The 12,755-nt window shown below is 43.7% G+C and overlaps 1 protein-coding gene across 1 annotated transcript in view; it reads left to right on the top strand.

Moving 5' to 3' along the window:
* CDH23 (cadherin related 23) overlaps positions 1-12,755 on the top strand; it is a 453,381-nt gene that overhangs the window by 439,587 nt on the left and 1,039 nt on the right. The window contains exons 59-68 of the mRNA XM_066621404.1: positions 333-494; positions 1,268-1,524; positions 2,165-2,262; positions 3,231-3,351; positions 4,831-4,910; positions 7,134-7,174; positions 8,114-8,174; positions 10,723-10,852; positions 11,411-11,533; positions 12,039-12,152. Coding sequence (XP_066477501.1) covers positions 333-494; positions 1,268-1,524; positions 2,165-2,262; positions 3,231-3,351; positions 4,831-4,910; positions 7,134-7,174; positions 8,114-8,174; positions 10,723-10,852; positions 11,411-11,533; positions 12,039-12,152 — 1,187 coding nt within the window. The remainder of the gene's footprint in view (positions 1-332; positions 495-1,267; positions 1,525-2,164; positions 2,263-3,230; positions 3,352-4,830; positions 4,911-7,133; positions 7,175-8,113; positions 8,175-10,722; positions 10,853-11,410; positions 11,534-12,038; positions 12,153-12,755) is intronic.

Raw genomic sequence — 12,755 nt, 5'->3', positions numbered from 1 at the left:
CAAACACATGCACACATGGCACAAGGATGCCACATCACTTCCACCTCCACAAACAGGACATTCAAAAAGTACTGTTATATTTTTTTCTCTGTGTGAACTTCAGGATTGGTGAGAAAAACTTTTTGTTGCTGTTTTGGGACCTGGCATGATATAACTTTGTATGAGTGCATATGCGCGTGGAGGAGTGACAACCTGTCTTTGCCATGATTTACCGTGATTCATGTTAAAATCTTTAGGCGTTACTTCTCAGCAATTGCTGTGACCTGTTATTTTGCCTTATGGTCTTTTCCTTTGTCACCTTCAATATCTAAAATTCTCCATTGTTCCAAAAGGTGTTGCAACAGATGCCAAGGTTGGTTCTGAGTTGATCAAGCTTGTTGCGCTGGATGCTGACATTGGAAACAACAGCTTGGTCTTGTACAGCATTTTGGGGATCCGCTACATCAAGCAACACTCCAATGACTCTGAAGAGGTGGCCAACATCTTCAGCATTGGTAAGGTTTACAATGGCAGGCACATGTGGGAATCCGTATCAGTTGGGCTGTTGAGTTCTCATTCTCTTGTTGTTCTATCTGTGAAGTGATGTCCTGGTTACATTATCTAATTAAGGCAAGACATGGTGTGCTACTAGATCAATGGTCATTCAATCCAACGTACATGCTTAAAGGCCCTATCCTATCCAATTTTCCAGTGCCAGTGCAGCCATGCCAATGGGTGTGTACTGCATCCTTTGGTGGGGAGGCAGTCATGGAGGCCTCCTCAAGTTAAGGGAACATTTGTTCCCTTACCTTGGGGCTGCATTGCACCTGTACCGGTGCTGGAAAGTTGGATAGAATTGGGCCCTAAGTTCCCTGTAGCTTACAGGAATTCTTAACAATCATGCTTGAGTCAAGAGCGAGTAAGAAATACTATCCTGCCACATGGCAAAGGCACCTGGTTTCTATATTGTTTGTACTGTCTCTTGCTGAAGACTTCATTGTTCTGACAGGTTTTTGAGTGAGAAAGGTAAGATAATACTACTCTAGAACCAGTGTGATATAATAAAAAGAAATCCTTCTGCCATACTTACCTGGCTAGGCTAGAATCTTTTAACAATGTGCCCCTGTTTTAATTCAGGAAGGGTTTTACATGGGAAAACATCCAAACATGCAATCTTGCATCTCCAGTCCGATGTGGTTCTGTCTGATTCAACATTGTTATATTGCATGATTGCCTTTGAATGTGCCTCTGGCTTTAAATCTGGCTCTGTTGTTCGTTCTTATTAAAGGTAACCTAGATGGAATTCTTCGAACATTTGATCTATTCACTGCATACAACCCTGGCTACTTTGTGGTGGATGTCATGGCCTCAGACCTGGCTGGACATAATGACACTGCAGTTGTAGGAATTTATATCCTGCGGGATGATCAACGGGTAAAGATAATAATAAATGAGATCCCAGACAAAGTACGGCAGTTTGAAGAACAATTCATCAGCCTATTGTCTAATATCACAGGGGCCATTGTCAATACAGATGATGTGCAGGTAACTGTTTTGGGGGGGAGGGGGGAGTATATTTATTTATTTCTTGTTTAAATTTTATTTTAAGTCATTGTTATCTCATCTTTCAAAACCTTATGGGCAGCCCAAGACGACTTACAAAAAAGAAATTAAGACTCTAATCCCCCAAAATAAAATGATCAATAAAACAATATCAAACAGCAACAAATCAAAAGCTGCAACCAAATCAGCAGAACAACATATCCAAAAGAACTGGGAGCCAGTGCAGCAATTAGAAGTAGTCAATCAATATAAATGCTGGATGAAACCAAAAATTTGAAGTACCCTTCAAATGTCAGCAGATTCTAATCACAATTGAGAGTGAATTCAATTGGTTGGGCATTACCACAGAAAAGGTCCTGTCACAAATCACTGCCCACCATATATCTAAAAGTGATGGTGCCCACAACAGGGTTATTTGCAGATACCTCATGGGATAGGCAGACCCCTATGGGGAGAGATTATCGATAAGCTATCTAGATCCCAAACAATTAAGGGCTTCATAGACCATGGCCAGCACTTTGAACGGTGCTCAGAAACATACAGGCTAGCAGTGCCGTAAGATGCCATAAGATGTTGCATAATCTGCAGGATAGAAAATTCTCTCTCTCTCTCTCCCCCATAGTTCCATGTTGACAAAAAAGGTCGAGTGAACTTTGCACAAACAGAATTGCTGATCCATGTTGTGAATCGGGAAACTAATCGGATTCTGGATGTAGAAAGGTAAATCATTCTGCATATGTGGATAGATTTGGACATAGGAAGAAACATAGGAATGAGTTTGTGGCTGAGGTAAGATCTGAACTGGGGACTTCCCAACCAACACTTATGGCCCAGTCTTATCTGGGCGTTATGCTGCCAGAACTTTGCAATGGCACAAGAGCCAGGATGCTGTCGCATGCTTGTGGGCCTCTGCTGTAAATGGTGCAGTGTGGTGCACACACCAGCAGCTCCAGGAGGTCCCACTGGGGTCAGTAACTTGGTGGCAGAGGTGGGGAAGGGAGGTTTTGGGGCATTCCAGGGCAGGCAAGGGGGAGGGCAGGAGGCAGGGAGTGGGCTGGAAAGCTGGATCTTGGTAGCAAAGGCACACACTAGATCATATTCTCTGTTTTTCAGACTAACCTAACCCCTTTCTCTCCTTGAACTTACACCAGCTATATAGCTGGAATGGGTCTAAGGAACCCATAGGTGGTCAGGAGACCCACTCCAAGGTGAGTAAAAAAGTTTTTTACCTACCTTTGGATGGCCTTCTGATCGCCACTCCCTTCCATAGGATGCAGCATCCACTATATCAGCTCAGCTGCATCATCATCAGTGATGGGGCATGGGATTGGGTTGTAAGTCATTACACCATCCTAGCTCTAGAGTTAGCTTTGCTAGGAAGTCTCTCTCTTGCACTTCATCAATGAGGAACCACAAAACCTCTTCTTGTGAGACTAGGTACCTAACTGCTATATGACCTTCACATCTGATTTTTGAGTTGTGTGGCAAAAAAACATCATTATATAACTGTCTTCTCAGTGTTTCTAATGCTTTTTAATGGTATGAATCTGTTTCCAGAATCTATTAACTTGGAAACAATATCATGGAGGTGAGAGCTGATTGTCATATACAGTTTAAAATGCATTCACATATTTATGTTTAGTCTGAGGAAGATTAATCCATAAATAAACATTTGAACTTGTTTCCAGAGTGATACAGATGATTGACGAGAATAAGGAGCAACTACGGAATCTCTTCAGAAATTATAATGTACTGGATGTTCAACCAGCCATCACTGTCAGGGCCCCAGATGACCTCTCCGCCCTGCAGGTAAGAATAAGGGATTGTCCTTTATGCCGTAAGCTTAGTTTCTTTCCAGCTCTTATGCTTTTCTAGAAGTTTCCAGAATAGTTATTTGGATTCAACAGCATTCAAAAAAACTGATTCTTCCAAAATGATTTGACAACTTCTTTCCCAATGGAGCCTTGTGCTTCTTTAGGGAGTATAATAACTTTGCTCTGGGAGAAGGGAGGGATTGGAGTGAAGCCTGGCTCAGAGTAAAGCCTTTCTAAGAAGAGAGACTGATTGATGGATTGTCTGCTTAATGACTCCACCTTACATCACAAAGGTCAGCAAAGCTGTTTTTAAATCTCCTAGCAAAGGAACATTGTTTTTTAAATGGATTTGCTTTAATAATAATAACAGCAACAACAACAACTAGGTATTTACATACCGCCTTTCTGGTCATCAGATTACTCCTCTGACTTATTCAAGGCGGTTTACATAGGCAGGCGCTTCTAAATCCCTCAAGGGGATTTTTACAATCATAGAGGTTCTCTCTTTCAAGAACCAACAACATTTCAGAATGGATCTTCCTGGTTTGGTCTCACTTCTGGCCTCTAGTTCTCCCACGCAAGCTGACAAGCAGCTCCATCTCTCACATGGAGGGCAGCCAAGATGCTTCTTGCTCACACCAAGAGCAGGTGGAATCACTCAGCTGGGCTTGTCAGCTGCTTCAAGGTCTCACCATTCTCAGCCGTTCAGGGAGCTGCCGTTCAGTCCTTGAACTGGCGACCTTCTGATGTTATCTTTAGGCTAATGGAGGCTCTACGCTCTAGACCAGACCTCCTGCCCAGTGCGATTTTTGCCATCCAAAAAGTTATGGGAACAGAGCCCTCCTGAATAAGGAGACTCAACCTGTATTACAAAAGGAGTTTATTTCAACTTTATGTTGCCTCCTTGTACTGTCCTAACCCTATATCAGGAGGAATACTCATTACAGGAATTTGCTGAGTTCACATTAGTGAGATGGCAAAAAGAAAATAGAATGAAGATGATGCATGTTTAATGGAGCATTTCCCCATAGATTCATTGAATCAATCATCAAATGGTGGCTCTGCCATTTACTTTGCTTATGTTCTGCCATTGTGACCTAAAAAAATGAGTGCAACTTGGAATCATTTTGTCAGGTAGTGATATCCCAGTTGGTATAAAACTCAGCACAATGGCCAACCTGCTTAACAGTTTCCAAGGTCCATGCTTAAAACAGCTTCCCCAGTTTCTGCAGGCAGGATCGAGATTCCTTGACATGTTGCAAATACATCATTTATGAATTTTTGGCTGTTTGCCTTTTGTCTTGTAGTTTTGAGTTTTTGCTATTGAAGATCACATAAAAATATATTTTCGAATGGACCAGTCATGCGTAATTATTGCAGTTATGCAGTGTAAATGTTTACCTCTTGCTGTTGTCAGCTAATTGACCGGTTTGCTAGACATGTAATGGTGGTTTTTGTTTTTGGTCATTTCTAGATGGCAATCATCATTCTGGCTATTCTTCTCTTCCTGGCAGCCATGTTGTTCATCCTCATGAACTGGTACTACAGAACAGCGTGAGTAGATTTGAATGCCCAGGGCCAAATTAGTGTTTCTGGTACCTTTATAGTAAGCTGTCTCAGGTGTTGCATGAAACATACATTTTGGACATCAGAAGTCAAAATAAATGTCCTAATATGCTAAATATTGTACTGTATGATGCCCTGATACAGAGATACACAGAAGCAGTAATGGGCCTGGGCCTTGGGACAGAGCTGACAATATTATTATTATTATTATTATTATTATTATTATTATTATTATTATTATTATTAAATATATATTCCTCCTCATTCCAAAAACTCAAAGCAACTAACAATTCCATTTAAAATCACACAATAAAACAATAATCAAAAAAGCTAAAAAGAAGATACAGTAAAAAATATCACTTTTAAAAAGCATCAAGAAAACCAAGAGACAAAATGCAATCAACTTCAGGCGTAACCTGAGAAGGCCTGAGAGAACAATAAAATTTTTTAATAGGTACATAAAAAAAAAAAGAGAGAAGGAGCACAACAGACCTCCTGGGGTGATTTAGGGTGATTTTCTACCTTTTGACTTAAATAGAGTAGATATAGGGTTTAGTCTGTACAAGTGGATTACTGAGCTCTCTGGATCAGGGCCAAAATCAGGGGGGCAGGGTGGGAAGAGGCTGAATGAAGGGAGCATGCAGTGGCTCCTTTCTTGTGCAGTGGGAGAGATCTGTTTTCCAGCATCAATTACCTCTTCATGGATCAGGGCCAGAATTCGTAATTTTACAGTCATGGATGTTTTAGCATAACTTTAGGAACCCAATTGAAATAAACTTGATAACAGCACAACATTTCATTCAGAGAAAATTGTTTCAGAATCTTGAAAAACAGTTGCAGCTAAAAGCAGTGAAGATTCTCAACAAATTTTGTTTTATGAAATAAAGCTGAGGTATTCAATCTGTGCGTCCCGCCTCCCTAGTGAGGCGTGGCTAGCCTCCAGGGGCATTGCCAGGCATCTTGGGCAGAGAGATGAGGTTGCTCTGCTCTGCTCAGCTGCAGGTGCTGCCTCCTGACTTGCTGCTTTTCTGCAGCTGTGAACGAGGTGGGTGGGGCAGTGTGAGACTGGGAGGGCTATGAAACATGCAGGGGGGAGGTGGGAGAGAAGGCTGGCTGGGCAGGCAGAGGTGCCGCATCTCATCATGGAGCTCTCTCCATGTACAACCTCGCCCCAAGGACTACATTTCCCAGTGTGCCCCTTGCCCTGGGCATCCTGGGATTGGTCAAGGCTGGAGGAGAGGAGAGTGCTGCATCTCATCACAGAGGTGCACTCTCATGCACAGAGGAGGTGCTGCATCTCGTCAGCACAGGGCGCGCTCCTGGCAGGCTTCAAACTGGGAAGGAAGAGTACTCGTAAGTACAGGCAGTGCAGCACTTTCCTCTGCTTGGGAAGGAAGGAGCCAGCCTGCTCCTAGTGGGGGGGGGGTGTCCAAATGCCCAGCCTGCATCCCTCGGTCTTGCCTGGGGGGAACAGGGGTGGCATCTGCATGCTGGGTGTATGAGTGTGAGCAGCCTCTGTCTACTTTGGGGTGAGTTGAAATCCTGCTGTATGTGGCTGCAATTCTTTCCACACTTTCCTGGGAGTAAGCTCCATTGACTCAAATGGGGCTTACTTCTGAGTAGACCTACATAGGCTTGGAGTCTGTGTCAGCTTAACCAAGGATCCTCACCTTTCTCTCTTTCCTCCCCCTTCAAAAAAGAAAAAAAGCCACTCTTGATGGCTTTGTCTCCAAAAATTGACTAAAAATAAACATCCCCATTCCTTTTTAGCCATTCCCCTTTTTCCTCCTGCCTCCTTTTGGGGCTGGGGGGTGGGTACTCTGTTGGCTGCTATTGTAAGACAAAAGGCACAAGCCTAGCTAGGTCTACTCAGAAGTAAATCCTATTTTGTTCAGTGGGGCTTACTCTCAGGTAAGTGTGGTTAGGATTGCAGCCTCAGAGTGCTGGTAGCCTTGTTTCTAGTGTATAATTATAACACCTTCATCCCCATTTTGGGGGTAACTGAGGTGAGGTGTTGTAATGGGGAGCCGTGGCCAGTGGCTACAGGGATCAGGGGAGGCACGAGCCAGAAAAGTTCGAGAACGACTGAAATAAAGTAATATGCAAGATGATTTTAAAGCACTATATCATTCACATTACATTGTGAATAGTAGAATTCTTGTGGGTTTTTTTTCCCTCCCAGTTGTTTACTTATGTTAAATTGTTTTGCAGACATAAACGAAAATTGAAAGCAATTGTGGCTGGTTCCACAGGTGAGAGGTATTGAGGGTCCTTTTTCTTTCTGGCCCATGGAAAAAAATGGGCATTGATGAAGGCGGGGAGGTCATAGCACTGGCTGAAAAAACTAGCATTCTGACACACAGGGGTTAAGCTGTGAACTCCCTTGGTCTGGTTTAGATGAAACTTTCCCTGCCAAACCAAACCCACATGATTAAGAACATGCATGCTCAGGACATGTGCATAATTGTGGCCTCCCTCCTCATTTCCAAGTGATTTTTCTCAAACACATGGTCTCAAGGAGCTTATCTGAACCTCTCCCCAATGCAGTTGAGAAAACTCACCTTGAAGCAAGGGGAGGGGACCAAATATGTATGTGAGAGATGGCTCAAGACATTCTAGCACCTGAAGCAAAGGATGAGGTGGTGGACCCTGGTAGAAAAAGAATTTAAAATCATAGAGCATTGTGTTGATTCACAAAACAAATACCCACAATTCAAAGTAGGGTGGTACTTTTAGGGCACAATCTTAACCCCAGCACTTTCCAGCACTGGCAGAGCGGTGCCAATGGGATGTTTGCTGCAGTTGGGTGTCACTCACGGAGGCCTCCTCAAAGTAAGGGAGTGTTTGTTCCCTTACCTCAGAGCTGCATTGCCCTTATGTCGGTGCTGGAAAGCACCGACATAAGGGGTTAGGATTGCACCCTTAGTTAGTTTGTTCCGAATGAAGTCTCAAAGAACAAAGTTTTGAGCTCCAAAGACCTCTTCATCAGGAAGATGGGTAGCAAAAGAACCGAGAGAGAGCAGGTTGTAGGGCCCTCCACAGTCTACAGTCTATAAAGTAGAACTTTACTTGCAAACTTGGATCATCTCTGAAAGTTATCAGATGGTTTTAATACACAGTCGCACACACAGAGCTGCTTAGACAAAAGAATGAAGTCAGAAATGGCTAAGCCCTTCTCCTGTCTTCCAAAGGTAGCCGAGGCTTCATGGACATCATGGATATGCCAAACACCAACAAATATTCCTTTGATGGGTAAGTCTTTGAGAGTTTCAAAACCCTCTAACATTAGTACCTCACTCCTAGGTATATTAGTATATGGCAGTAAGTCCCATTGATTTTAGCCTCAAACTGTTGGGCGGTGCTTGGAGATATGATACAGGGCTGTTTCACACATGATGCAATTGGAAATCAAGGTTTGCCACCAAAAATACACTCTTCAGGAAACCATAGCGAAAACCCACTTTTCTGTTTGAGAGCCCTATCCTGAACAGCACATGCTGGCCCACTGCCAGCACGCACTGTTACAAACGTGCCATAAGGCACTCTTGTGGCAGTCAGCGCTGGCCCAGCACAGGAGCAGTCTCGGCACAAGCCTGCACTGGGCCAGAACCGGTCAGAGGCTGGTGGAAATCAGCCCAGCGTTCCGTGCAAGCGCTGGGCAATGGAGAGGTAAGTCAGGATAGAGAGGGAAGCATTTGGGGGGCAAGGGGCGGGCGGGGGAAGGCATGGCAGAGGAAGGAGCAGGGTCGGAGGGGGGCTGGACCAGTGGAGCTCATTTTCACTGGTTCCAAAGACCCACGTTTGGGCCTCTTGGCCTGACACTGGACTACTTTACTCTGTGCTGGCTAAATAGCTGGTGCAGAGTCAAGTAGCCCCATTGCAAGGCTTCATATCTTTCCCAAAGGAAGGGGACAAATGTCCCCATCCCCTGAGGAGGTATTGGGAGCTGCCCACGGCTGCCCGGAGTCCATAGGGTGCAGCAGCCACCATTTCGGTGCCACTGCAGTCTTGGGCACCAGGCAGCTCAGGATTGGGCTGTTATGCAGCTGTGAGATCAGTGGTACAAACCCTAGAAGTCGACTTGGAGAGAACAAGGCCAGATGCCCCAGCACACCTGTGAAAGGGTGTGTGTCTTGTACTTGACGGTGGATTCCGCTCTCAGCTCTCACACTTTCCCACCTTATGGTCACTGTTCAGTAGTCCCTGAGTGAGAGAAAAGTATTCAGCACATATTCTTAGCCACTTTTCCTAATAACTGCTTCATATATTTCAGAGCTAAGCTCTCACACTGAAACAGGCCCTGAGAGGCCCACTCAAAATACTAAGTTCCACATCCCGTGAAGGCTATTTGAGAAAAAGGAGGAAAGAGGTGTATCAAAAGTGGGGAAAGGGGAAGTGGAAAAGACTATAAATGAGGAAGAGGAAGGAATGCAGAAAGGAATTGTGGAGATGATGAGAAAAGGGGAACATAACTTGAAAGAGGGTTTTCTGTCTAAGAGCCAAACTATACTCTACACACCAGTCTGTAGCAAAACATGGTTCCTTTTGTTACACAATAACTGCTTCGGGAGGAAGGCAGACTGGAATGGAGTAACAGCAAGGAAGGGTGCTTAATCAAGCATTTGCATGAATTGTTTCATTAGACCCTCAAAAGGAGGGGTTAGGACAAAAAAAGTGGGGGGTGAGCAATAAAGTGGGGTTGGAGAGCAAAAAGGGAGAGCACGTTTTTTAAAAAGGAGAGCATAAGAAGATGCAGCCACATCAGATTCTGTAGCATCCATTGCAGCTCACATAAGAGAAATAGGCATTTGCTTTCTTCAGCAACTGGGAGGTGTCAATCACCAGACCCTGTTTTTAACTTAACATTGTTGCATGAATACCAGGATTTTTTTCCTCTTTTCTTTGTTTGATACATGTGTTCAAAGACACTTCTCCCTCAGCAAAAAATGTTCATTTTATCCTTGATTAGACTTTCCACCATCTTACCTGGAATGAATGTTAGGCTGGCTGGTCTGTAGTTTCCCAGGTTCCTTCTCCTTCCTTTTTGAAAGGTTGGTGTTACATTAGCTATCCCTCTAGTCCAGGGGTGTCCAAAGTTTTTGGTAGGAGGGCCACATGGTCTCTCTGACACTGTGTCAGGGGCCGGGGGGGGGGAGAACTAATTTACATTTAAAATTTGAATAAATTTACATACGTTTACATAAATGAATATATTAAAGATGGAACTTATATGAATGAATGAAGGTCTTGCAATAGCTCAAGGCCTATAAAAGGCCTTGCACAAAGCAAGGCTGGCCTTTCCTTTGCCTTTGCTACTGCATCACAGATGTGAAACAACAAGCAGTGGAGGGAACCGTCATCCACAGCTCACATGAGACGTCAAACAGTTGCCCTCACGCTGAGAGCGGTTGTGTTGGGCCAGTGTGGTCTCCAACAAAACTCCAGAGGCTCATTGGAGACTGGGGGCTCCCTGAGGGCCGCATTGAGAGGCCTCGAGGGCCGCAAGTGGCCCCAGGGCCGGGGTTTGGGCACCTCTGCTCTAGTCCACTGGCGCACTGGGCCTTTTAACAGACGTCTCAGATTTTAGTCAGAAGGTCAGTCATTTCACACTTGAGTTTCTTAAGAACGCTTCGGTGGATGCTATCTGGGATGATAACATACTTTTTGATGAATATATTTTGAAAGGGGTGCTTCAAGTTAGCTGCCAGAGTGCTGAGAAGAGTGTGGCCAAATGGAAGTATCTTTACTGGATGACTTCATAGTCCAAATCTTTACTGTGGTCATGGTTTATTTCTTACAGAGCAAACCCTGTGTGGCTGGATCCTTTCTGCAGGAATCTGGAGCTGGCAGCACAAGCTGAGCATGAAGATGACCTACCTGAGAATCTAAGCGAAATAACAGACTTGTGGAATAGCCCAGCCAGGACTCATGTGAGATGGCATCTGCTTGCTTTCAGGGGTTGAATCACAGCATAGTTGAGCACATTTGTGCCAGCATGAAAGGAAGTCATAATATCAGTATATTTTTAAGACAAATGAGAATTAAATGTTGCCAGTTGGCGAACTTCATGATCCCATTATGCAAGATATTTCTTAAACCAGGCCTGATAACTCAGCCATAGTTTTGTATCACTCTGGTAGCTGCTTAGGTAAATTTAGGGCTTGCTTAATTGGATAAAGCTGGTCATAACCCTTGATGGTGATTAATAAAAAGTCCTGAGTATCCTTTGTACATGACAATACCTGATGCTTTTTACTGGTTATAAATTATATGCCATTGCTGATCATTACTAAAATTTGGTCCAGCTTACTTCAGTACCACTTGATCATTAAATATTTGAAAAGGCAGTTGACCACAAGAAAATAGAAATTATTTTCAAGTTTCAGGATAAGTGCCTAGAAGTGGGGGGAAAACACTGGAAGAATTCCAGAATCTATTTTCTTTCAGGTTTATTGAAAGATAAACTATTCCAAACTCTCCTTTTTCAGGGAACATTTGGCCGAGAGCCTTCAGCTGCCAAACCTGAAGATGATCGCTACCTGAGAGCAGCTATTCAGGAATATGACAATATTGCCAAGCTAGGTCAGATCATGCGAGAAGGGCCCATCAAGGTGAGTATACCTGGCATTCTCTCATGACATGGTTACCCTGCAGGCCAGCGAAGTTCTTTGCCATGAGGATTTAATTGGAGGTTTGGACTCCCCAGCATACACCAGAGTCACAGCGACTACCCTTCTTCAGAGCCTGGTGATCTTCTGACATTCTTTGGTGTACAGACACTTAGTAGGAATAAAGCTCTGGACTTAACTCCGTTTCACACCACCATTAATCTACAGTCCAGACTTGGAATATAATTTGTTATGCCAAGTATCCTATTTAAAGTAGGATTAGACAGGATGTTATACAAAAGCTTATAAGAAGTTTCTTATAAACTTCAATAGACTTTAGCTTCATTTTTTTTTAATCCAGATTTTGTAAACTTAGAGGAAAAAATATTCATTTGACTTTGGAATAGCTTTTCATGTTTTCCTTACCAGGGTAAGTTTCAGGTTTCTGGACAGGCAGCAAAGGGCCCTGTGTAATTTCTCCTGTTGCCCATTCCTTCCCTCCTTCCAGGGTTCTCTCTTAAAGGTAGTCTTGGACGATTATATGAGGTTGAAAAGACTGCTTGCTGAACGGATGGTGCAAAAAGCCACCACTAGTCACGGGGATCAGTCCTCGATCTCTGAGGTAGAGTCTGTTTGCATGGGCATTTCTACAAACGCTTGCTGTGCCCTCTGGGATGTAGTGCCTACTTTTTCAAAGCTATAGCCTTCTGTTTATCTTGTGTGGAACTCACTACTGTTTCTGTAGCTCTAGTCTCTGAGCACAAATATGGAGAAGTTTAGTAAAGCCAGCAGAAGTGGCCACCTGCCCCAGAGGCAGTGCATTAGCCATTTTGCATTTGAAGCCTCATGCCTTCTGCTAGGCTTTTTATTTCACCACCACCCTGCTGAACTTTGCAAGGCTGATTGCTTCTTCAGATGTTAAACTGGCCAGCACTACAATTAGCCAGACTTTCCAAAGTGAGTAGGTGAGACAGAGAGCCACAGCAAATAAAGCACAGCATAGAACAAAAATATTGATTTTTATAAATTCATTAATATCACTGGTGGTTTGGTTTCATGTGTATCCTGCTCTTCTCAAAAGAAGAGTGATATACATGGAGGTCCTGGGGGCTGACCATCCAGGTAATGGCCAGACCTCAACTTGCTTAGCTCCAGATTCTTTTTTCATGTTCTTTCAAATCACTCTATGAAATCTTGCTGTGCAGAAAGCACTCTCTCTCTCTCT

The sequence above is a fragment of the Tiliqua scincoides genome, chromosome 3, assembly GCF_035046505.1.
Source record: "Tiliqua scincoides isolate rTilSci1 chromosome 3, rTilSci1.hap2, whole genome shotgun sequence".
Lineage (NCBI taxonomy): Eukaryota > Metazoa > Chordata > Lepidosauria > Squamata > Scincidae > Tiliqua > Tiliqua scincoides.
Note: the sequence above shows the minus strand (reverse complement) of the source record. Positions and strands in the feature narration are given on the sequence as shown.